This window comes from Nerophis ophidion, linkage group LG10 (assembly GCF_033978795.1).
Source record: "Nerophis ophidion isolate RoL-2023_Sa linkage group LG10, RoL_Noph_v1.0, whole genome shotgun sequence".
Classification (NCBI taxonomy): Eukaryota; Metazoa; Chordata; class Actinopteri; order Syngnathiformes; family Syngnathidae; genus Nerophis; species Nerophis ophidion.
The window spans coordinates 48,189,701-48,217,465 of NC_084620.1; the positions used below are offsets into that span (position 1 = coordinate 48,189,701).

A 27,765-nucleotide genomic window follows, 5' to 3' on the forward strand; every position below is an offset into this window, starting at 1 on the left:
GCCGATAAAACCACAAACTTCTACAGAATGGACATACCAGAACATAACTCTTTACTGGACAAAAGCATCACCAAATCATACAAAAAAGCGCAACCCAACACTTTACAGAACATCCACCTGGAAAACAAGCGGATCGCAACCGAACTGGACATTGAGGACAGGGTGGACGCCACAGCCAACAAAGAAGCCTTCATCACATTGAAGGACCACAAACCCAACTTCGCAAATAACCCAACATGCCGACTAATAAACCCAACTAAATCCGAAATAGGAAAAATCAGCAAAATAATCCTGGACAGAATCAACGCAAAAATCAAGGACAAAACACCACTCAACCAATGGAGAAATACAGCAGCAGTAATCAAATGGTTCAACAACATCCAAGACAAACAACAACACAACTTTATCTCCTTCGACATCGAAGAATTTTACCCTTCAATCACGCAAGACCTACTGACCCAAGCACTAAACTTCGCCTCGGACTACGACTCAATCACAGGCAACGAAAGAAACATCATCATCCACGCAAAGAACTCCATACTCATCCACAACAGTACACCATGGCAAAAAAAGAACAATTCAACATTTGACGTTACTATGGGGAGTTTTGACGGAGCAGAAACGTGCGAACTCGTTGGGAGTTTCCTCCTCTCCCAGCTTGCTAGCCTCAACCTGAACCTTGGTATTTACCGTGATGACGGACTGGCAGTGTGCCGCGCCTCGCCAAGGAGCAGCGAGAACACCAAGAAGCGCATATGCCAAATCTTCAAAGAAAACGGCCTACGGATCACGATTGAAGCCAACAAGCAAACCGTCAACTTCCTCGACGTCACTTTCAACCTGAGAAATAACAGCTACCAACCATTCACGAAACCCAACACAACACTCCAATACGTGCACCATGACAGCAACCACCCACCCACCACCACCAAAAGAATACCTACCGGAATTAATAAAAGGCTATCGATGCTGTCATCCAGCAAAGCTGAATTCGACCAAGCAACCCCCCCGTACCAGAAAGCACTTGATGAAAGCGGATACAACTTCACCCTCACCTATGAACCCACCCCAGGAAACCAACCAAAAAAGAGCAGAAAACGAAACAACATCATCTGGTACAATCCGCCATTCAGCAAAGACGTCTCAACCAACATCGGCCGCAAGTTCCTCGCTCTGATCGACAAACACTTCCCCAAAGGCAACACCCTAAGAAAAATATTCAACAAGAACAACATTAAATTGAGCTACAGCTGTATGAATAACATGCAACAAATCATTTCAAACCACAACAAAGCAATTGCAAAAGGACTACCTACCCCCAGACTAAACGACTCTGAAACCAATAATGAATGTAACTGTCGCAAGAAAACTGATTGCCCTCTCAACGGGGGGTGCTTACAGACATCAGTCGTTTACCAAGCAAAGGTAATACGCAAGGACATTAACACATCCGACACGTACGTAGGATTAACCGAAGGAGCGTTCAAAACAAGATGGAATAATCACAACGCCTCCTTCAGAAACCAGACTTTGCAGAATTCTACAGAACTCAGCAAACACATTTGGAACCTCAAAGACAATAATGTTGAATATTCAATAACATGGCAAATTCTTGCATCCAGCACACCTTACAACAGTGGTAATAAAAGATGCAACCTATGCTTAAAAGAGAAACTGTTTATTATATATCATCCAGATCTATCATCCCTCAACAAGCGCAGTGAAATCATTTCAACATGCCGCCACAGACGGAAACACCTCCTAGGTAACACATGAGCCAATCACCACACCCCTACGCCTGCTTGTACCCACCCACTCTGTGCTCTATATAAACCATTGTATGTGAATGCTTCCATTAAAATCTCCTGATGATTGAGGGAACCCCTCATGAAACAGATCTGTAGAGATGAAGTAGTCTTGTGATTTTTTCCCACACCTACATATATATATATATATATATATATATATATATAAACTGTGTGGCAGCAGAAGAGAAGAGATGTTAGTAATAAAAATGTCACCTTTGCAGTAGATTTCCCCTTCTTTCTCCGTCTGGTTGGTGGACTCCAGACTCTTGCCACATTTAGCACAGCGGAAGCAGTTCTTGTGCCACGGCTGCAAGGAACACACCACATGTAAGCATGCTAACCTCAACATGCCATCTTTTTGCGGCTGATTTTGCACGTGTACCCCGAAGACCGGTACATTTTTCTTACCCGCCGCTAACTGGCAAGAGCGCTAACTGTTAGCATGTCAATTTTCATTGAAAATTATTTTTTCTGGTTAAAAAGAAAGGAGGCCTCGCTGAAGATGGCAAAGTAGGTGGGAGTGAGTGTTCTACGTGCTTTTTTTGTCCTTGCAATTTCTCCTTTTTACTGACTGACATGTCCTAATGGTTTAAATTAAGCCAAGATTGTTAAAAGAAAAAGAACAAAATATATATATATATATATATGTATATATATATATAGACCAAAGCATTTCTGGGTGTTGTTGATAAATGTCTGTGGCTTTGCATTGTAGAGCTTTAACTTGTACTTAGAGATGTCGCGACCAAGTGTAGTTACTGACAGTGGTTTTCTGAAGTGGTCCTGAGCCGATGTGGTGATATCCTTTACACATTAACTTTACTTTTTGATACCGCCTGAGGGATCTGAGGTTTATAATATTACGTGCACTGATTACTCCAGATTCTCTGGACCTTTTGATGGTGAAATCCCTAAATTCCTTGCGATAGCTGGTTGAGAAACGTTGTTCTTAAACAAATTGCGCACGCATTTGTTGACAAAGGGGTGACCCTCGCCCCGTCCTGGTTTGTGAACAAACGAGCACTTCACGGAAGCTGCTTTGATGCACAATCATGGCACCCACCTGTGGGATGTTCCAAAATAAGCGTTTGATGAGCAATCCTCAACTTTCTCAGTCATTTTTGCCGCTCGTGCTAGCTTTTTTGAAACACGTCGCAGGCCTCAAATTCCAAATTTTCTAGATCCAACGTTAAATATCTTGTCTTTGCAGTCCATTCAATTGAATATAAGTTGAAAAGGATTTGCATGTCTAGTATTCTCTTTTTATTTACCATTTACACAACGTGACAACTTCACTGCTTTGGGGTGTGTACATAAACACGGTGTTCATGCACCATGTGACCTCACCTTGCCCGCTCCCATGACCTTCTCGGCGGCGTAGACCGAGTCCCCGCAACGAGCACACTTCTCTGAGCCTGCAAACTTGTGTGCAAACTTGGAGGGGTTGTGGTTGGTGGTGGGCTTGTGACTCGGGTTCCTGTCGGGAGGCCACGTTTGGGAAAGGTTTCACCGACTTTGGGAATTTTATTTTGGCAACGTGCTTCGCGGCGTGATCTTACTGGTCTGCTTTGATGCCCAGTCGTTCTCCTCGGTCCATGTTGAGAGTCCCCGCACCCTGACCGTAGCCGTACCCTTTGGGGCCGTACTTCTTGCCGTAACATGACCTGCAGTACACTTCCCGGTCATGGATGGCCACTGTGGTGCTGTCCAGACCCTTCCTGCACACCACTGACACACACACACACACACATTTATTCTAGTTAAGGATTTCTGATGCTTTGTGAGGGCGCCTAAGCCACTTCTTTTGGCGTACATGTTGGCAGAGCAGCACATACGGGACAGTTCAGCTTGTCGTTGTTGTTTTGTCTCGTTAATGAACACAGCGTTGGTCCGTCACTCGGGTGCTGAGGTCATGTACTTTACGTACAGTATGATAACAGGATGTACAGTATGATTCTATTCTGAAAGATTGCATGCTGTATGGACAGTATGATTACATTATGTACAGTATAATTAGAGCATTAATAATCATAAACCGTACACATAGTATGATTAAATTATGTACAGTATGATTCAATTGTGAAAGACTGTACTGTACATACAGTACGAGCAAATTATGTACAGCATGATGACATTATGAACGATATACTCAAAGTACAGTATGATCAAAGTATGTACAGTATGAATAAATTAAGAAATATGTACTGTATGTACAGTATGATTAGAGCATTAATAATCATATACTGTTTGCAGAGTAAGATTAAATTATGTACAGTATGGTGAAATTGCGAAAGATCATATACTGTACATACAGTATGATCAAATTATGTACAGCATGAATAAATCAAGATCATTTACTCTACATACAGTATGATTACATTATGTACATTATGATTAAATTATTAAAGATCATATTCGGTATGTACAGTATAATTAAATGTACAATATTAGAGCATTAAAGATTATGTACTGTACATACAGTATGATTAAATTAAGTACAGTACGAAGAAATTATGAAAGATCATATAAATGTACAGTATGATTAAATTGAAGTATATACTGTGTGTGCAGTATGATTAAAATATGTGCAGTATGATTACATTATGTACAGTATGATTACACCATTAAAATTCATATACTATATGTACAGTATTATTAAATGTACAGTAGGATTACATAATGTATAGTATAATTAGATCATATAATATACAGAGTATGATCAAATTATGAAAGATATACTGTAAGTACAGTATGATTAAATTATGAACAATCATATACTGTACACACATTATGATTAGATCTTTAATGAGCATATACTGTACATACAGTATAATTAAATTATGCACATTATGATTAAATTATTAAAGATCATATTCGGTATGTACAGTATGATTAAATCATGTACAATATTAGAGCATTAAAGATCATGTACTGTACATACAGTATGATTAAATTAAGTACAGTATGAATAGATTATGAAAGATCATATACTATATGTACAGTTTGATTAAATTATGTACAGTAAGATTAAATTATGAAGTATATACTGTATGTGCAGTATGATTACATTATATACAGTATAATTACACCATTAAAATTCATATACTGTATGTGCAGTATTATTAAATGATGTACAGTAGGATTACGTAATGTACAGTATAATTAGATCATATAATATACACACAGTATGATTAAATGATGTACAGTATGGTCAAATTATGAAAGATTATATACTGTAAGTACAGTATGATTAAATTATGAACGATCATATACTGTACATACAGTATAATTAAATTATGTACTGTATGTTCAATTATGTACAATATGAGTAGATAAAGATCATAAACTGTATGCACAGTATGATTAACTTAGGTTCAGTGTGATTAAATTATGTACAGTAAAAGTAGATCTTTAAAGAGCATATGCTGTATGTACAGTATGATTAAATTATGAAAGGTATGAATGAATTATGAAAGATCACGTACTGTATGTACAGTATGATTTAGTTATGAAAGATCATATACTGTACATAGTGTGATTCCATTGTGTACAGTACAATTGCAGCATTGAAATCATGTACTGTACATACAGTATAATTAATGTAGAGTATGATTAGAGCATTAAAAGAATATATTGTTAGTACAGTATGATTAAATAATGCACACTGATTACATTATGTAGAGCGTGATTAGATCTTTAAAGATCATACACTGTATGTACAGTATGATTAATGTATGTACAGTATGATGAAATTATGCAAGATCATATAAACATTTAGAAGTTGCACACGTGTGATAATATTTCTCGGATGAGACCCAGGACGGTGGAACAGGGGTTAGTGCACGTGCCTCGTCCTGAGTTCAATACCAAAATGAGATTTCTGATGCTTTGTGAGGGCAACTGTGTCCTGGCTGTACAAGTGGAGAAGTGGGGGCAAAGACACATGAGCACAAAGAGAGCTTTGTAAGCTCTGACTACTTCCTGGCTGCCAGCGTGTGTGACGTGTGTGTGTGAGATCATTGCACACAGCTGTGAGACCAGTACCGGTACCGGTGCTGGTGCCGGTACCGGTCGGTGCTCTCTCCTCGTGAAAGCCCGACACAGACACGCTCAGTGCGGCGCTGGCTACTTACTGCAGAGAAAGCAGTGCTTGTGGAAACTCTTTCCGTCACACTGCACCTCCTCGGCGTGGTACACCGTGCCGCCGCACGCCGTGCACGTGTTGCCTCCGCCCCACCTCGGCATTGTGGGTAATCCTGAGGACAAGAGGTTGGAAGAGGCCGTGATGGCGTCACATAAAGCCAAAACATGAAATGTAAACTCCGAAAACTGATCAATTCTACTTTTTCCACACACACATAAACTTTAATAATGATCAATTATAACATGATTAATAATAATATGTTGGGGTTATTATTGTACCAAATTAAAATGATTAAAAAACCTGATTGATAAATGCATTTTTATACACTTATGGAAGAACTAGCATTAGCTTAAATGCTAACATGAAAACAAGAGTCAATGCCTTTCCCTATTGAGAAATATCATACCCAATCTAAACTTGTATAAACACGTTACCGTCTAAACTACTAAGATACAGTTATCATATTGAACATAAACTAAGATACAGTATTCACATCAAACAAACAACTGAGACACAGTATTCACATTAAACAAACTACTAAGAAACAGTATTCACATTGAACATAAACTAAGATACAGTATTCACATCAAACAAACTACTAAGATTCAATATTCATATTGAACATAAACAAGATACAGTATTCACATTGAACATAAACTAAGATACAGTATTCACATTAAACAAACTACTAATGTACAGTATTAACATTGAACATAAACAATAAGATACAGTATTCACATTACATAAACTACTAAGATACAGTATTCACATTAAACAAACTACTAATGTACAGTATTAACATTGAACATAAACAATAAGATACAGTATTCACATTAACATAAAATACTAAGGTACAGGATTCACATTGAACATAAACTACAAAGGTACAGTATTCACTCTGAACATAAAATACAAAGATAGTCTACTAACATAAAACAAACTACTAAGATACAGTATTCACATTGAACACAAATTAAAAAGATAGTGTATTCACATCAAACAAACAAGATACAGTATTCACATCAAACAAACTACTAAAATACAGTAATCACACTGAACACAAATTACAAAGATAGTGTATTCACAGTAAACATAAATTACTAAGATGCAGTATTCACATTGAACATGTACTACTAAGATACATTATTCACATTAAACATACAACTAAGCGAAAGTATTCACATTGAACATAAAATGTTAAGATACAGTATTGACATTAAACATAAACTATTACGATACAGTATTGACATTAAACATAAACTACTAAGATACAGTATTCACATTGAACATAAACTACTAAGTTACAGTATTCACATTAAACATAAACTACTAAGCTACACTATTCACCTTGAACATGAACTACTACAGTATTCCCATTAGACAAACAACTAAGCGAAAGTATTCACAGTGAACACAAACTACTAAGATACACTATTCACATTAGATATAAACATCTAAGATACAGTATTCACATTGAACATAAACTACTAAGCTACACTATAAACTTTAAATATAAACTACTATGATACAGTATTCATTTTAAACAAAGTACTAAGATACAGTATTCACATCAAACAAACTAAGCTAAAGTATTCACACTGAATATAAACCACCAAGATACAGTATTCACATTGAACATACTACTAAGATACAGTATTCACATTGAACATACTACTAAGATACAGTATTCACATGGAACATAAACTACTAAGATACATTAGTCACATTGAACATAAACAATAGGATACAGTATTCACATTAAACATAAACTACTAAGATACAATATTCATGTTGAACATAAACAACTAAGATACAATGTGTTATTATTTAACTTGGTATGTAAAGTCTACATCTAAATTACAATGTTAAAATATGCGAGAAATACAAGTTGATTGCATTTCAAAGGCTATACCTGCATTATTATTATATATTATCATTACATCAGTTTTAATATGTGTATTGTATTTGAATGTTGCTCATTATGGTCGCACTTGACGAATACCTAGGTCTACTTCGCTACTGTATTTTAATGTTGTCATTATTGTGGCACTAGACGAATACCTAGGTCTACTTTGCTACTGTATTTTAATGTTGTCATTATGGTGGCACTAGACGAATACCTAGGTCTACTTTGCTACTGTATTTTAATGTTGTCATTATGGTGGCACTTGACGAATACCTAGGTCTACTACGCTACTGTATTTTAATGTTGTCATTATGCTGGTACTTGATGAATACCTAGGTCTACTTCGCTACTGTATTTTAATGTTGTCATTATGCTGGTATTGAGGAATACTTAGGTCTACTACACTACAGTATTGCAATGTTGATATTTACGGTGATACTTGATGAATACGTAGGTCTACTACGCTACTGTATTTTAATGTTGTCATTATGGTGGCATTTGACAAATACCTAAGTCTACTACGTTACTGTATTTTAATGTTGTCATTATGCTGGTATTGATTAATACTTAGGTCTACTACGCTACTGTATTGTAAGGTTGTCATTATGGTGGTATTGATTAATACTTAGGTCTACTATGCTACTGTATTGTAATGTTGTCATTATGGTGTTAATTGATGACATTGTGAGAGTTGTTGTCATACTTTTGTCTTCTGAGCCTCATTTATGGAGAGGAAATGTTCTGTCATTATTATTATCATTAATATTGATAATATCATTATTATGATTATTATTATTGCTCACTTCTCAGCGTTCCTGGGTATAAAAAAAAAGATCCCACCCTGGGGTCCTGGTGTAAAGGACAGATTAATACCCTGAGGAATGTGTCAGCACTGTGGGGGTGTGGGCCAACGTTCCTGGGACTCAGATATAAAGCGCAAAAAAATTCAAGTTAAATTGTGTCGATTCTTTTAATAATTCGACATTGCAACTTTATCTCGTTACTTTTCACCTGTTTGCTCCTTTATTCCACGTGCCGCATTTTTATCAAGGTTTTATCATTTTCTGTTGCTGTTTTTATGCGTCTTACCATTGTGAACTAGTACCAGGTACAAAACAACCGTATAACTACTGTAGGATTAAAATAAGCTCTGCTTCATCCTCCTTTTCGGGCGTGATGTAACTGCACACATCTCAAATTTTTCACTTTGCAAACAAGGTCAGACATGGAAAAAGATCCCCAGTTTTTCAGTCTTTTATGAAGCTTCACAGCACATTTCTGGCAGCAGAAAAAGACGCCAGCGTTTGTTTACTCTTTTTACTTCGTTGTTATCGTGATGGAGACGTGTCTATACACACACGCACACACACGCACACACATACATACATACATATATATATTTATATTAGGGATGCGAATCTTGGGGTGTCCCACGATTCGATTCAATGTCGATTCGATTATATATCAATTTTTTCGATTCAACGCAATTCTCGTTTCAAAAACGATATTTTTCCGATTCAAAACGATTCTGTATTCATTCAATACATAGGATTTCAGCAGGATCTACCCCAGTCTGCTGACATGCTAGCAGAGTAGTACATTTATTAAAAAAAACTTTTATAATTGTAAAGGACAATGTTTTATCAACTGATAAAAATAATGTAAATTAGTTTTAACTATTAAACCAACCAAAAATATGACTTATTTTATCTTTGTGAAAACATTGGACACAGTGTGTTGTCAAGCTTATGAGATTCGATGCAAGTGTAAGCCACTGTGACACTATTGTTCTTTTTTAATTTTTTTTAATAAATGTCTAATGATAATGTCAATGAGGGATTTTTAATCACTGCTATGCTGAAATTATAACTAATATTGATACTGTTGTTGATAATATTCATTTTTGTTTCACTACTTTTGGTTTGTTCTGTGTTGTGTTTGTGTCTCCTCTCAATTGCTCTGTTTACTGCAGTTCTGAGTGTTGCTGGGTCAGGTTTGGTTTTGGAATTGCATTGCATTGCATTGTTATGGTATTGCTGTGTAGTGGTTTGTTGGATTGATTAAAAAAAAAAAAAAAAAGATTTTTTTTTAAAATAAGAATCGATTCTGAATCGCATTACGTGAGAGTGGCGATTCGTATTCAAATCGATTTTTTTCCCCGTTTCCATATGAGTTGGGAAATTGTGTACAATGATTTGCAAATCATTTTCAACCCATATTCAGTTGAATATGCTACAAAGACAACATATTTGATGTTCAAACTGATAAACATTTTTTTGTTGTTGCAAATAATCATTAACTTTAGAATTTGATGCCAGCAACACGTGACAAAGAAGTTGGGAAAGGTAACAATAAACACTGATGAAGTTGAGGAATGCTCATCAAACACTTATTTGGAACATCCCACAGGTGTGCAGGCTAATTTGGAACAGGTGGGTGCCATGATTGGGTATAAAAGCAGCTTCCATGAAATGCTAAGTAATTCACAAACAAGGATGGGGTGAGGGTCACCACTTTGTAAGCAAATTGTCGAACAGTTTTAGAACAACATTTCTCAACGAGCTATTGCAAGGAATTAAGGGATTTTACTATCTACGGTCTGTAAAATCAACAAAAAGTTCTGAGAATCTGGAGAAATCACTGCAGGTAAGCGATGATATTATGGACTTGTGATCCCTCAGGCGGTACTGCATCAAAAAATGACAGTGTGTAAAGGATATCACCACATGGGCTCAGGAACACTTCATAAAACCACTTGTCAGTAACTACAGTTGGTCGCTACATCTGTAAGTGCAAGTTAAAACTCTACTATGCAAAGCCAAACCAATTTATCAACAATATCCTAAAACGCCGCTGGCCTGGCTGAGCCCGAGCTCATCCAAGATGGACTGATGCAAAGTGTAAAGGTGTTCTGTGGTCTGACAAGTTCACATTTCAAATTATATTTGGAAACAGAGGACGTGGTGTCCTCCAGAACAAAGAGGAAGATAACCATTCGGATTGTTATAGGCACAAAGTTCAAAAGCCAGCATGTGTGATGGTATGGGGGTGTATTAGTGCCCAAGGCATGGGTAACTTACACATCTGTGAAGGCACCATTAATGTTGAATGGTCCATACAGGTTTTGGAGCAACATATGTTGTCATCCAAGCAACGTTATCATGGACGCCCCTGCTTATTTCAGCAAGACAAGTGTTACAACAGCGTGGCTTTGTAAAAAAAAAAGAGTGCGGGTACTTTTGTGGCCCGCCCGCAGTCTAAACCTGTCTCCCATCGAAAATGTGTGGCGCATTATGAAGCGTAAAAAACGAATGCTGTTGAACGACTGAAGCTCTAGATATACCAAAAATGGGAAAGAATTCCACTTTCAAAGCTTCAACAATTATTTTTTTCAGTTCCGAAACGTTTGAGTGTTGTTAAAAGAAAAGGTGATGTAACACAGTGGTGAACATGCCCTTTCCCAACTACTTTGGCACGTGTTGCAGCCATGAAATTCTAAGTTATTATTTGCACAAAAAAAAAAGTTTATGAGTTTGAACATCTTTGTAGTGTATTCAACTGACTATTGAAAAGGATTTGCAAATCATTTTATTCCGTTAATATTTACATCTAACACAATTTCCCATCTCATATGGAAACTGAGTTTGTATATATATATATATATATATATATATATATATGAAACAAAAACAACCCATAAAAAATGTTTGACTTATTTTTAACATTTTTATCATTTTTACAATTTTAGTAGGATTTTCACTGTTTTTAAATATCATTGCTGAAAATGTTTTTCAAATGAAAATGATAATGTTATGATTTATTTAAAAAGTCATAATTTGTACAATTACATTTTTAGTCAGATTTTTTAAAACTCTTTTTAAATATTCCTGCTGATTTTCATATTTTTATGAAAATCAATGATGTTATGAATTATTGACATATTCAAGGCTCACTTAAGTTTACATGAAATAGTCTTTGAAATATATTTGCGGAAAATATTCCTCTTTTTTTTTCATAAAACAAAAACAACCCATTAAAAATTAAAAACACGTTTGTCTTATTTTTTGTAGAATTTTTACAATTAAAATTTTAAGAGGACTTTTAAAACTGTTTTTAAATATCGTTCCTGAAAATGTTTTTTAAATTAATATCGATGATGTTATGAATTATTGCACATCAAGTATTCCACTTTGAACATTTTTTTTGGGGGGGGGGGGGGGAATATTGATTTGCAAACATTAAACATTAAAAGAGATTAAAACATTGAAAAAAATATATGAATATTTAAAAAAAAATGTTGGACTGGAAAAAAGAATACATATGTTTATTTTGAAAATCAAACATGTGAAACTGACCCTAGCATGCTTTTATTTTGTTGACAGCCCTGCTTTAAATGAGCAATCACGCACTAATGATTATTATCAGGTAATAAGAATCATGTGCTCGCCAAAAACTACTTCATTGTTCCGACACTTTCACACAAACATTACAATACAATAGTCAGAAAATTGACTAGTTTGTGTTTTCCCGCTGCTTTGGTGAGTTTGCAAACATTTCACGCCCAAGAATTAAATATTTATTTTAAAAAAGGGCCGACATTTGTAAGTATTTCGCGTGGTTAAGCTAACTTATGGCGTCTTCTTAGCTGACTTATTGGATGTAAATATGCAAGATAAAACGTCAAAAGCGACTAATTTTAAATGATTCGTGTCATTGGCGGGTAGTTTTAAACATTATTGAAGGTTTAAACAGGTTTAAACCCAAAGTTGTTGCTCAATGGACAGAGTCACGTATCTGAGATGTTCGACAATTTGACAGTTTTACGTCAACATTTGACGTCCCCGGCATGAAAATACCTTTTTTCGAGGATGTTTTCCGGAAAGTAGTCAGGTCCAGATGCTAGAAAGTGGCAAAGTTCCAAAGAGAAGTCAGCTTGCTTCGCTGCAGTGGAACCGTGACGACACCGCGGACTCCTTTTTTTTAACCCACCGTGAGTGGGTGGGGCTTCAGGGCCGTGAAGGCAACACTGCTGCGTTCAGGTGCTGCCAGGTTTTCTTGGCATTAAGCTAAACCCCGGGAAAGCGGTAAAACTGGATGGATGGACGAACTTCGCGAATAATAATGTGATTTTTTTTTTTTCATTTTGTATTGAATACCACATATGTAATGTATTATAATAATGTACTATATTCTTGGTATGTGCAAAGTTAAGAGATTTCACAGACATTTGGGAAAATAATGACCGGAAATAGGACTTTGGTTTTAGGCATCTCTATCTCTATATTAACTATGGACTTTACTGCCCCCTGCTGGACAGAACATGCAATCGATTTATTTAAAGAGTTTCTCATACATTTTATATATATATTTATATAGCTCATTTGGAATTTGATGCCTGCAAAATGTTTCCAAAAAAGCTGGCACAAGTGGCAAAAAAGACTGAGAAAGTTGAGGAATGCTCATCGAACACTTACTTAGAACATCCCACAGGTGATCAAACAGGCTAATTGGGGAACAGGTGGGTGCCATGATTGCGTATAAAAAGCAGCTTTCGTGAAGTGCTCGGTCGTTCACAAACCAGGACGGGGAGAGGGTCACCACTTTGTAGACGAATGTGTGAGCAAATTGTTTAAGAACCAAATTCCTCAATGAGCTATTATTGCAAGGAATTTAGGGATTTCACCATCTACGGTCCGTAATATCGTCAAAAGGTTCAGAGAATCTGGAGAAATCATTGCATGTAAGCAGCATGGCTGAAAACCAACATTGAATTGCCCGTGACCTTCAATCCCTCTGGCAGGACTGCATCAAAAAGCGACATCAGTGTGTAAAGGATATCACCACATGGGCTCAGGAACACTTCAGAAGACTACTGTCGCTACTTCTGTAAGTGCATGTTAAAACTCTTCTATGCAAAGCGAAAGCCATTTATCAACAACACCCAGAAACGCCTCTGGCAATGATAATATTGAATAGTTGAAAAGTTTACATTAACTGTTAGTATTTAGTGAAATAAAATTGGCCCACAATACTGTTTCATCTATATATATATTCAAAAATACACCTTTATTTGTACAAATTCTTGATTTATTTGCAAATCACATTTTTATATTTATAAATTTCATTTGTATATATTTTCAAATCTCCAAAATATATTTACTAATACGCATTTATACAAATTATTTATCACATTTATATTTGTATATTAATATATGCATATGTATTAATATGATATTGATATATATAAGTTGAAGTGAGAAAATTCTACTATATTCTACTATATTATCAGCACTACTGTCTGAGTCTGACACTTATGAACATATGTATCACTAATGATACTTTTGAACATATGTATCATTATTGATACTTATGAACATATGTATCACTAATAATACTTATGAAAGTACGTATCACTTATGATACTTTTGAACATACATATCACTTATGAACATATGTATCACTTATGAACGTATGTATCACTAATGATACTAATCAATGTATGTATCACTTATGATACTTATGAACATATGTATCACTAATGATACTAATCAATGTATGTATCACTTATGATACTTATGAACATATGTATCACTTATGAACGTATGTATCACTAATGGTACTTGTGAAGGTGTGTATCAATTATGATACTTATGTATCACTTATGAAGCTATGTATCACTTATGAAGCTATGTACCACTTATGATACTTATAAACATATGTATTACCTATGAACTTATGTCTCACTTCTGATGCATATGAATGTATGTATCACTTGTGAACATATGTATCACTAATGATACTTATGAACGTATGTATCACTTATGATACTTGTGAACGTATGTATCACTAATGAATGTATGTATTCCAGTTAATGCAAGTCATCAACCAACTAATATTCGTGTTTTCATGATAGAAATGAATTTATATGTGTTAGACATGCTTGTATCACCATTAAACACCTTTATCTTGTTAAAAATGTCTCTTTCATAAATAAATATATATATATATATATATATATATATATATATATATATATATATATATATATATATATATATATATATATATATATATATATATATATATATATAGGAATGAAGTAGATCCCCTTGACTTGGTCAATGGAAAAGTAGCTCGCCTGCAGAAAAAGTGTGGGCAGCCCTGCTCTGATAAGTCAATTACTGCCCTCTTGTGGATTATATGTGTAAATGCATGTCTCTTTTTTGATACATCAGGCTTTTTAGGACACTACTAATTAAACTGATGGTGTCAAAGTCGTTTTCGTTGAGGGCCACATTGCAGTAACGGCTGCTTGCAAAGGGCCGCTTTAAAAAAAATACATTATGCATGCAGGTAATAACCTGTGATTCATCGAAATTTTTTGAATTTTTTTTAAATGTATAATTTGCTTTAAAATCATAAATAAAGGGGACAGGCAGATATTTAACTATTGTTTTTTTATCTCACAAAGATTGTTTTGTAATACAGTATACAACAATATCAATGGCATGATGATTATTTGATTATGATCAATGCTAAAAGTTTAAGATATGCATTTTTTATGTCAAAATAAAAAAAGAACGAATGCATTTAGTAAAAATGAATAAATAAAATAAGCATTTTATTGAAACATTTTTTCCAGGCTTTTGCTGGACCACATAAAATGATGTGGCAGGCCAGAACTGGCCTGAAAAACATATATATAACATTTGATACATTGGGTGATATAGGGTTTATAAGCCGTGGAAACCATGTCTTTAAACCTCTAAAGGCATAGGTGGCCACATCCGTGGACAGCACCTTTTAGCTCTTATTTCCAAAATTATGTACACAACTGAATTGGGGTCTTATGGTCGTTTATGTGGACACTTGGACTGCCATCTGGTGGTGTCAGAAGAGTATAACATACAATGGAGTTTGAAAAAAAAGTGTAAAAATAAAATTATGTGGCGGGCCAGAACTGGGCTGAAAAACATATGTATCACTTATGATACAGTGGGTGTTTTATGGTTAATAAGCCGCAGAAACCATGTCTTAAAACCTCTAACGGCTTAGGTGGACACATGCGTGGACAGCACATTTTAGCTCTTATTTCCAAAATTAGGTACACTACTGAATTGGGATCTTATGGCCGCTTAAGTGGACACTCATACTGCCATCTGGTGGTGTCAGAAGAGTATAACGTACAATGGAATTTGGTTTAAAAAAAGTGTAAAATTAAAATGTTGTGGCGGGCCAGAACTGGGCTGAAAAACATATGTATCACCTGATATATTAGGTGGTATAAGGTTAATAAGCCACGGAAACCATGTCCTAAAACCTCTATAGGCTTAAGGTGGCCACATGTGTGGACAGCACGATTCAGCTCTTATTTCCAAAATTATGTACACAACTGAATTGGGGTCTTATGGCCGCTTATGTGGACACTCATACTGACATTTGGTGGTGTCAGAAGAATACAACATACAATGGAATTTGGGGGGGGGTGGGGGGGGGGAGTATAAAAATAAAATGATGTGGCACGCCAGAACTGGGTTGAAAAACACACTTATGATACAATGGGTGGTATAAGGTTAATAAGTCGAAAAAAAAGTGTAAAAAATAAGAATTAGCATGTCACTAAACATGGGGGGGGAAGAAAACACATCACTTTAGTATATTTGTACTTTATTGAAGTATTTGACAGTCATTGGCAGCCAATCAGTACAATCTTCAATCTAGCCGTTGAACAAACATTCTAGAAACTGTACAAAAAAAAAACACACTTTGGCGCGGTGTGGTTCTCCCCAACGCTTCAAAGTGGCCTCGTCAGTACACAGCACCGTTATTTTGGCGAAGAGGAAGTTATTTACCATGGCAACTCCCTAAATAAACCTGAAGAAAAATGTGCTCGGACAATAAAAATAAAAGCACCATTTTTACACAAAAAAAAAACATTAAAGGCACTTATTCCCCAGCTTTGGCGGTTTTGCGCTCAGTGGAAATATTCAGTTTAAAAGGATCTTTACAGTAATGTATACTCCTACGGTAAAGTCAAAAGGATTCAAGTACCTGAATGCATCACGAGAGCGTTACTGACACACAGGCTGTAAACACTTTTTTCCATTAAGTTATCTTCACAGTCATGTCAGAAATAAAAGGAAACATACATTTATTAATATTAATAATAATAATGCTTGACAGTCAATCATACAGTTAGTGCTTGCATTCATGGAATATATATTAGATAAAACATATAAATATGAATGTTTGGGATGATCGGGAATTAGGTAGCTTGACTTCAATTTGGGAGGATCTATTAAGGCTTGTAGTGGCGATATCCAATCACAGTATAGGGGGAAACATTTTTTACTACGCTTTGAACCTCGCGTCTTATAAAACGGTGCAGCGAATTTTATGGATTATTTTTTGCTAATTTGTTTGATAGTTTTCATTCAACATAAGCAAAAACACTGTAAAGTTGTGTTATCATTTGTGATAAGGTTGAAAATATACTTAATGCCTTTAACCGGAAGTAAAACCGCCAATTTCTGCTCGAAAGGATTTTTCACTCGTCGCTCCAACGTTTGTTAAGTTTTACAATTGAACTAAAACAATTGTCATTTCGCAAATACGTCTCACTCAACCGCAACATTGCTTGTGCCATAGCGCCATCTTTTGGACCGGTTCGCTCACTTCGGGTGCTGCTGGCTGTTTAAAGCTTCGAACCGGAAGTAGACGTGTGTACATTTTACAATGTAACTAAAACAATTCTCATTTGTCACGTGTGTTTTTATGCACATTCGCACGTGCTATCATAATGCAATTAAGGTGGCGTAGGCTAATATGCTAACACGTCAGCGAGGTCTGTGTTAGCATTAGCTAACTTACAGTGGCATTCTTTTTACGTCGTTCCAGTTACACATATTCCTCAGTAAATCCACCAAAACATCACCGTGGTGTTATCGAATCTGTTGCGCAGCTATTTGGTCCGTGGCCGTGACTTCTGTTTTGTTTGATCACCCGTTTTACTGCCCTGTTACAGACACTGTTTGGAAAGGTATGTAAATAAACATTTCCGTGCAAATAAGTCGTTTTGCAACACATATATATATATCTGCGGTTTCTATATGGAAAATATTTATTTATTCGAATATGTAGTGGGTGTGGCTTATGTAGTCTGGAAAATACGGTGCAAGTTTAGGGGTCAAATCAGACGCGTGAGCGTGCTAAAGTGTATCTTCCGAAAGAGCACACCTGACTGCTGATTGTCAGCATCAGGCGGAAGGATGGCTGACGTCCAGTCTCCTCTGTGCCGAGCCCCGCCTTCGGGCTGCAGGCGGGCCGCCGCTGCCTTCCACGGTGGTGCCGGGGGTCTGGAAGAAGGCTCTAGAAGATGTTGCGGGGGTTTCCTTGGGAGTGTGCGGGGTCTGCAGACGGACGAGAGATTCTGTTACAAAAATAGTTTTGTAATGCAGTATATAACAATATCATTGGCATGACGATTATTTGATTATGATTAATATTAAAAGTTTTAAAATCCATCCATTTTCTACCGCTTGTCCCTTTTGGGCTCGCGGGGGGCGCTGGAGCCTATCTCGGCTACAATCGGGCGGAAGACGGGGTACACCCTGCACAAGTTGAAGCATTTAACAAAAATACATGAATAAATATGTAATATATCGAAGCCCATTTTTTTCCCAGGCTTTCAGAAACGGGCTCAAAAACGTATGTATCACTTATGTTACTTATAAACGCATGTATCACTTATGATACTTATGAACGTATGTGTCACTAATGACACTAATGAATGTGTGTATCACTTATGATACTTATGAATGTATGTATCTCTTATGATACTTACGAACATATGTATCACCTATGATGCGTATGAACGTATGTATCACTAATGATACTTATGAACGCATGTACGACTTATGATCATATGTATGATTTATGATACTTGTGAACGTATGTATCACTAATGAAACTTATGAACGCATGAACGACTTATGAACATATGTATGACTCATGATACTTATAGATGTATGTATCACTGATGATACTTATGAACTTATGCATCACTTATGAACATGTCTGACTTATGAACGTATGTATCACCTATGATACTTATGAATGTATAACACTTATACTTATGAACGTATGTATCTCTTATGATACCTATGAATGTATGTATCACTTATATTTATGAATGTATGTATCACTTATGATACTTATGAACGTATGTATCACTTTTGATACTTATGAATCACTTATGAACGTATGTATCACCTATGAACATATGTATCACTTATGATACTTATTAACGTATGCATCACTAATGATACCTATGAACGTATGTATTACTTATGATACTTATGAACGTATGCATCATTAGTGATACTTATGAACGTATGTATCACTTATGAATGTATGTATCACTTATGAACGTATGTATCTCATATGATATTTATAAACGTATGTATCACTTATGATACTTATGAACGTTTGTATCACTAATGATACCTATGGACGTATGTACCATTCATGAACATATGTATCACTTGTGATACTTATGAACATACGTATCTCTTATGACACTTATAAACGTATGTATCACTAATGATACCTATGAACGTATGTATCACATATGAATGTATGTATCACTTAAGATACATATGAACATATGTATCACTTATAATACGTATGAACGTATGTATCACTAATGATACTTATGAAAGAATGAATCACTTATGAACGTATGTATCACTTACGAAAATATGTCTCACTTATGAATGTATGTACCACTAATGATACTTATGAACGTATGTATCACTTATGATACATTGAAGGGTTTCAAGTCGGGGTCGGTCCTTACCAATGGCAGCGGCGTAGTCGCAAGGCCGGCGTGCGGGTGCGCCGGGGGAGAATGGGCGAGCTCTGCCCTGCGGCCGCCCCGCCCGTTTTGTTCCGGCGTCGTCGGCGAGGAAACGGGCGCCATCTGGCCTACCTGTGGCGCCGCCGCCGCCACCATGAAGTGGGCGGGCAGGTTGAAAGTCAGGTTGGGGTCGGCACCGTCAGCCAGCAGCGGGTAGTGGGAGAGGGCGGACGAAGGCACCAGGATGTAGGGCAGCATGGGGGAAACGGCGCCGGGTGTGAGGGGGAGGCGGGCCGGGGGCTGGCCAGAGGGGAGGAGGAAGTTGAGACTTTTCAGACCTGCAACGTGTGGAGAAGTGAAGTGAATTATATTTATATAGCGCTTTTCTCTAGTGACTCAAAGTACTTTTAAACCAGTGTGGGTGGCACTGGGAGCAGGTGGGTGAAGTGTCTTGCCCAAGGACACAACAAAAGTGAGTGGGGATCGAACCTGCAACCCTCAAGTTGCTGGCACTGCCGCTCTACCAACCGAGAAGGAGTGCCGCCCCAAGAAAGAGTTAAAAATCTAACTCAAGTTTGGTAAAAATAAGCAGGCGTGAACTACTGTGGAGTCAGGCCACTGCTTTTTTCCTACGCTTTGTACCTTGCGGCTTACAAAACGGTGTGGCTAATTTATGGATTTTTTACCCCCGCAAATAGTTTCCATTAAAATCATGCAAAGACACTTAAACCGGGTGTCATTGTTTGTGCTATAGCGCCATTTTTTGGACGAGTTTGCTGGTGAATTCCCACTGTTTAAGGCTTTGAACCGGAAGTATCATTTTGTCTTCTAGCCGTCCATAGCGTTTCAACTTGTATGGGTTCTTCATTCGACGTTTGTGAGTTTTACAATATAACTAAAACAGTTCTTACTTGCTAAAGCGTCTTGCCGTTTAAAGTTTTGAACCGGAAGTAGAAGTGCCGTTCGGTCTTACAGCCGTCCATTACGTTTTTACTGGTTATGTACTAAAATGCTAGGCTAAAAACATTAGCACGCTAAAACAAATACAATTAGTAAAAATGCTAGTATTAAAACATTGGCATACCTAACGTTAACATGCTAATATAGGAGAAGTTAGCATATTTTAAACATAAAAAATTAACAAAAGGTAGCCTAAAAACATTAGCCTGCTAAAACAAATACAATTAGCAAAAATGCTAGTATTAAAACATTAGGTCGTTAACATGCTAATATAGGAGAAGATAACATACTTTAAACATACACAATTAACAAAAAGGTAGCCTAAAAACATTAGCATACTAACACAAATAACATTAGCAAAAATGCTAGTATAAAAACACAAGCATACCTAACGTTAACATGCTAATATAGGAGAAGTTAGCATACTTTAAACATACAAAATTAACAAAAAGGTAGCCTAAAAACTGCTAATACAAATACAATTAGCAAAAATACTAGTATAAAAACATTGGCATACCTAACATTAACAATGCAATATAGAAGTTAGCATACTTTAAACATACAAAATTAACTAAAATGCTAGCATACAAACATTAGCATACCTATCGTTAACATGCTAATATAGGAGAAGTTAGCGCACTTTAAACATACAAAATCAACTAAAGTGCTAGCCTAAAAACATTAGCATGCTAAAACAAATACAATTAGCAAAAATGCTCGTATTGAAACATTGGCATACCTAACATTAACATGCTAATAAAGGAGAAGTTAGCATATTTTAAACCAAAACGTAACTAAATGCTAGCATGAAAACATTAGCATGCTGAAACAAATACAATTAGCAAAAATGCTAGTATAAAAACATTAGCATACCTAACATTAACATGCTAATATAGAAGAAGTTAGCATACTTTAAACATACAAAATTAACAAAAAAGGTAGCCTAAAAACAAAAGCTCTGAACCGGAAGCAGAAGTGCAATTTAATCTTCCAGCCATCCATAACGTTCTACTTGTATGGATTCTTAATCCGTCATGTTTGTAAGTTTTACAATATAACTAAAAGTATTCTTACTTACTAAAGCGTCCCGTGTGTGACGTCTGTAGGAGTGCTTTCATACACGTTTGTACGTGCTATCGTAATGAAATCAAGCTAGCGTGGTTAGCATTAGCTAATATGCTAAAAAAGTGTGTTGGTATTAATCAATTTACAGGGGCCTTCTTTTTGTATTGTTTAGAGTTCCCCAAATTCCTCAGTAAAGTTCTCGAGTCTGTTTAGCTGGTTGGAGAGCTGGCTTCTGTTTTGTTCGACCGACCGTTTTACTGCCCTGTAACATAAACAATGAAGGTATGTGAATAAACATTTACGGAATATTTCTGTGAAAATACCTCACCTCACAACTGCGGCTTGTATATACGGAAAACATTTTTTTGCTTATAAAATTTGAGAAAAGTCCCGGAAAATACGCTCGCCGTTTTTTTAAATGGTGGCTTTACCTGCGTTGTTTGGTACGTAGAGGTAGTGCGAGGGCTGGGTGGTCGGGACGCTCTCGTCGGAGGATAGTGAGCGAACGCCGCTTTGGTTCTCTTTCTGCGGGAAACGGGACAGGAATCAGTTCAGTTACACCTGTTGCAACATTTATAGCTGCCAGGGGCTTAAGTTGGAACTGTAACTGAGGGCGCAGCTCAACACGTCTCTCCTCATTGAGCAAAACTGAATAGAACGTAGGTTGAAACTGTAACTGAGGGCGGAGCCCAATATGTCTCTCCTCATTGAGCAAAACTGAATAGAGCGTAGGTTGGAACTGTAACTGAGGGGGCAGCCCAACACGTCTCTCCTCATTGAGCAAAACTGAATAGAACGTAGGTTGAAACTGTAACTGAGGGCGCAGCCCAACACGTCTCTCCTCATTGAGCAAAACTGAATAGAGCGTAGGTTGGAACTGTAACTGAGGGCGCAGCCCAACACGTCTCTCCTCATTGAGCAAAACTGAATAGAACGTAGGTTGAAACTGTAACTGAGGGCGGAGCCCAATACGTCTCTCCTCATTGAGCAAAACTGAATAGAACATAGGTTGGAACTGTTACTGAGGGCGCAGCCCAACACGTCTCTCCTCATTGAGCAAAACTGAATAGAACGTAGGTTGAAACTGTAACTGAGGGCGGAGCCCAATACGTCTCTCCTCATTGAGCAAAACTGAATAGAACGTAGGTTGAAACTGTAATTGAGGGCGGAGCCCAATACGTCTCTCCTCATTGAGCAAAACTGAATAGAGCATAGGTTGGAACTGTAAATGAGGGCGCAGCCCAACACGTCTCTCGTCATTGAGCAAAACTGAATAGAACATAGGTTGGAACTGTTACTGAGGGCGCAGCCCAACACGTCTCTCCTCATTGAGCAAAACTGAATAGAACATAGGTTGGAACTATAACTGAGGGAGCAGCCCAACACGTCTCTCCTCATTGAGCAAAACTGAATAGAGCGTAGGTTGGAACTGTAACTGAGGGCGCAGCCCAATACGTTTCTTCTCATTGAGCAAAATTGCTCTCTTGTCTCTGCATGATTCCTTGCTTCTTGTCTGTTTAATAGATGACATCAGTGTTTGAACCTGACATAGTAAAACGATAATAACTAGAAAATTTTGACAGGAAGTTGGATGGGCCTGCCACCTGTGCTGTGAGTCTCTGGCCGGGGGTTGATCGAAGCTAAAAGCAAAACGCTAGTATGCTAACATTAGCATGCTGACATAGGAAAAGTTGGCATTCTTCTATCAAAGCGCCAAATATGGAAAAAGCCATGATTTTTAGGTTTAATTGAGTACAGTGAGTAAAAACGCTAACATAAAAACATTAAAATACTAGAACAAATACAATTAGCAGCAATGCTAGCATAAAATCATTAGCTTGCTAATATAGGAGACGTTAGCATACTTTAAAGATTCAAAGTCATCTAAAATTCTAGCCTAAAAACATTGGCACGCTAAAACAAATACAATTAGCAAAAATGCCCGTTTAAAAACATTAGCATACCTAACAATAACATGCTAATATAGGAGACGTTAGCATACTTTAAATATACAAAGGTAACTAAAATGCTAGCCTAAAAACATTAGCTCACTAAAACCGCTAAAATTACCAAAAATTCTACTCTAAAAACATTAGCATATCAAGGACGTTAACATACTAAAATAGGAGATGTTAGCATATTTTAAACATACAAAATTAACTAAAATGATAGCCTAAAAACCTTAGCATGCTAAAACAAATACAATTAGCAAAAATGCTAGTATAAAAACATCAGCATACCTAATGTTAAATGCTAATATAGGAGAAGTTAGCATACTTCGAAAACACAAAATTAACTACAATGCTACCCTAAAAACATTAGCACACTAAAACAATTACAATTAGCAAAAATGCCAGTATAAAAACATTAGCATACCTAATGTTAACATGCTAATATAGGAGACGTTAGCATACTTTAAACATACAAAGTTAACTCAAATTCCAGCCTAAAAGCATTAGCACACTAAAATAAACACAATTAGCAAAAATACTAGTTTAAAAACATTAACATACCTAATGTTAACATGCTAATATAGGACAAGTTAGCATACTTTAAACATACAAAATTAACAAAAAGGTACCCTAAAAACATTAACATGCTAAAACAAATACAATTAGCAAAAATGCTAGTACAAAATGACAAGCATACCTAACGTTAACATGCTAATATAGGAGACATTAGCATACTTTAAACATACAAAATTAACTAAAATGCTAGCATAAAAAACGAAAACAAATAGAATTGGCAAAAATGCTAGTATAAAAACATCAGCATACCTAACGTTAACATGCTAATATAGGAGACGCTAGCATACTTTAAACATACAAAGTCATCTAAAATGCTAGCCTAAAGACATTAGCATGCTAAAACAAATATAACTAGCAAAACTGCTAGTACAAAAACATTACCATACCTAACGTTAACATGCTAATATAGGAGACGCTAGCATACTTTGAACATACAAAATTAGCTAAAAATTAACTACCACGCGAAAACAAATACAATTAGCAAAAATGCTAGTACAAAAACATCAGCATACCTAAGGTTAAATGCTAATATAGGAGAAGTTAGCATACTTTAAAAACACAAAATTAACTACAATGCTAGCCTAAAAACATTAGCACACTAAAACAATTACAATTAGCAAAAATGCTAGTATAAAAACATTAGCATACCTAACGTTAAAATGCTAATATAGGAGACGTTAGCATACTTTAAACATACAAAATTAACTAAAATGCTAGCATAAAAACTAAAACAAATGCAATTACCAAAAATGCTAGTATAAAAACATCAGCATACCTAACGTTAACATGCTAATATAGGAGACTTTAGCATACTTTAAACATACAAAATCATCTAAAACGCTAGCCTAAATACATTAGCATGCTAAAACAAATAAAATTAGCAAAAATGCTAGTATAAAATCATTTGCATCCCTAACGTTAACATGCTAATATAGGAGACAAAGACACTTAAACCGGGTGTCATTGTTTGTGCTATAGCGCCATTTTTTGGACGAGTTTGCTAGTGAATTCCCACTGTTTAAGGCTTTGAACCGGAAGTATCATTTTGTCTTCTAGCCGTCCATAGCGTTGCTACTCGTATGGATTCTTCATTCGACGTTTGTGAGTTTTACAATATAACTAAAACAGTTCTTACTTGCTAAAGCGTCTTGCCGTTTAAAGCTTTGAAACAGAAGTAGAAGTGCCGTTCGGTCTTCCAGCCATCCATTACGTTTTTACTGGTTATTTACTAAAATGCTAGGCTAAAAACATTAGCACGCTAAAACAAATACTATTAGCAAAAATGCTAGTATTAAAACATTGGCATACCTAACGTTAACATGCTAATATAGGAGAAGTTACCCTACTTTAAACATGCAAAATTAACAAAAAGGTAGCCTAAAAACATTAGCCTGCTAAAAACAAATAGAATAGCAAAAATGCTAGTATTAAAACATTAGGTCGTTAACATACTAATATAGGAGAAGCTAACATACTTTAAACATACACAATTAACAAAAAGGTAGCCTAAAACATTAGCATACTAACAGAAATAACATTAGCAAAAATGCTAGTATAAAAACACAAGCATACCTAACGGTAACATGCTAATATAGGAGAAGTTAGCATACTTTAAACATACAAAATTAACAAAAACGTAGCTTAAAAACATTAGCACGCTAAAACAAATACAATTAGCAAAAATGCTAGTATTAAAACATTGGCATACCTAACGTTAACATGCTAATATAGGAGAAGTTAGCATACTTTAAACATGCAAAATTAACAAAAAGGTAGCCTAAAAACATTAGCCTGCTAAAAACAAATAGAATAGCAAAAATGCTAGTATTAAAAGATTAGGTCGTTAACATACTAATATAGGAGAAGCTAACATACTTTAAACATACACAATTAACAAAAAGGTAGCCTAAAAACATTAGCATACTAACAGAAATAACATTAGCAAAAATGCTAGTATAAAAACACAAGCATACCTAACGTTAACATGCTAATATGGGAGAAGTTAGCATACTTTAAACACACAAAATTAACAAAAAGGTAGCCTAAAAACATTAGCATGCTAATACAAATACAATGAGCAAAAATGCTAGTATAAAAACATTGGCATACCTAACATTAACAATGCAATATAGAAGTTAGCATACTTTAAACATACAAAATGAACTAAAATGCTAGCATACAAACATTAGCACGCTAAAACAAATACAATTAGCAAAAATGCTAGTATAAAATCATTTGCATGCCTAACGTTAACATGCTAATATAGGCGACATTAGCATACTTTAAACATACACAATGAACAAAAATGCTAACGTTAGCATGCTAATACATGACCAGAAAAGAGGAAATACCAATAATGGCCTGGGCAGTTCTCTAATGATTCTACACCATGTCGTATAAAAAATGTTGCATTTTTATACAAGTATAACAGCAAACATTTGAAAATGCTAACATTTGAAAATGCTAACAGTTAGCATGCTAACAAGCTAGCATTTAGAGGTGGCAACAGACCGACACTTACTTGGCTTCTCTTCCCTGCCACCTCCTCCTCCTCGTCCTCCTCCTCCCTCCTCCTTTTCCTCCCATCCCCAGGCAACCCGGGGCTTTCTGCGGGCCCCTCTGCCGGGCTCCTGGGGGGCGGCTTGTACAGCATGACCACAGAGGGCGGGGCCATGTACGCCAGGCAGGGGGGCGACGGGGAGAGGGCGAAGAGCTGCTCGGGGTGCAGCGCGGGCACCAGCATGGCGGAGGAGGGTGGCGCCAAAGCGCTGCTGGCAAGGCAGGCGGGAGAGAAAATGTTGAAAATATTTTTTAAACAAAGGATTTAAAAAAAGGTCCGTGGTCAAATAATTTGTACACAAATACATGAAAAATAATCACAAATATTTCAATAACATAACGATTGACTAAAATATATAAGAATATATTTTGAAAATAACATTTACACAATACAACATGAGAAATAAATAATAGGAATTAAAAATACATTATTTTAAATAATATATATATATATATATAATTATTATTATATATATTTAAAATAATATCAGTAAAATGATAATTTACCTAAAAAAATTAACATACAAAAATATATTTTTTGAAACATATATATAGTATTAAATATAACATTAATTATTTTATACAATTGTAATTAATTTTTTTTAATGAATTTAAAAACATTTCTTAAACGGTAAACAAGACATTTAAAAAAAAAAAATGACGTTGAAAATATTTTTAAAAGGATTTAAAGTCCGCGCACAAGCAATTTGTATGTATAATAACATTGATTAGTGTTTATTTTATTTACAGGCACATTTTTTAATGAATTAATATCATTTTTAATGAACTAAAAACATTTTTTTTTAAACGACGGTAAACAATAAATAAAAAAACAAAAAAATGATGTTGAAAATATTTTTTAAAGGATTTAAAGTCCATGCAAAATTTGTACACAAATACATGAAAAATCCTAAATGACCAATAAAATAACAATCGAC

At 35.9% G+C, this 27,765-nt stretch overlaps 2 protein-coding genes across 2 annotated transcripts in view; both read right to left on the bottom strand.

The window, feature by feature from the left end:
• Positions 1-12,874, bottom strand: part of csrp2 (cysteine and glycine-rich protein 2) — a 17,195-nt gene extending 4,321 nt beyond the window's left edge. Inside the window, exons 1-5 of the mRNA XM_061913990.1 lie at positions 12,715-12,874; positions 5,942-6,064; positions 3,368-3,536; positions 3,156-3,285; positions 2,022-2,115 (exon numbers count right to left, since the gene is read on the bottom strand). Coding sequence (XP_061769974.1) covers positions 2,022-2,115; positions 3,156-3,285; positions 3,368-3,536; positions 5,942-6,053 — 505 coding nt within the window. The 5' untranslated portion in view covers positions 6,054-6,064; positions 12,715-12,874. The remainder of the gene's footprint in view (positions 1-2,021; positions 2,116-3,155; positions 3,286-3,367; positions 3,537-5,941; positions 6,065-12,714) is intronic.
• A 3,634-nt stretch (positions 12,875-16,508) lies between these two features.
• The window catches only part of e2f7 (E2F transcription factor 7), a 31,532-nt gene continuing 20,275 nt past the window's right edge, over positions 16,509-27,765 (bottom strand). Inside the window, exons 10-13 of the mRNA XM_061913992.1 lie at positions 26,790-27,039; positions 22,172-22,265; positions 19,716-20,053; positions 16,509-18,267 (exon numbers count right to left, since the gene is read on the bottom strand). Coding sequence (XP_061769976.1) covers positions 18,115-18,267; positions 19,716-20,053; positions 22,172-22,265; positions 26,790-27,039 — 835 coding nt within the window. The 3' untranslated portion in view covers positions 16,509-18,114. The remainder of the gene's footprint in view (positions 18,268-19,715; positions 20,054-22,171; positions 22,266-26,789; positions 27,040-27,765) is intronic.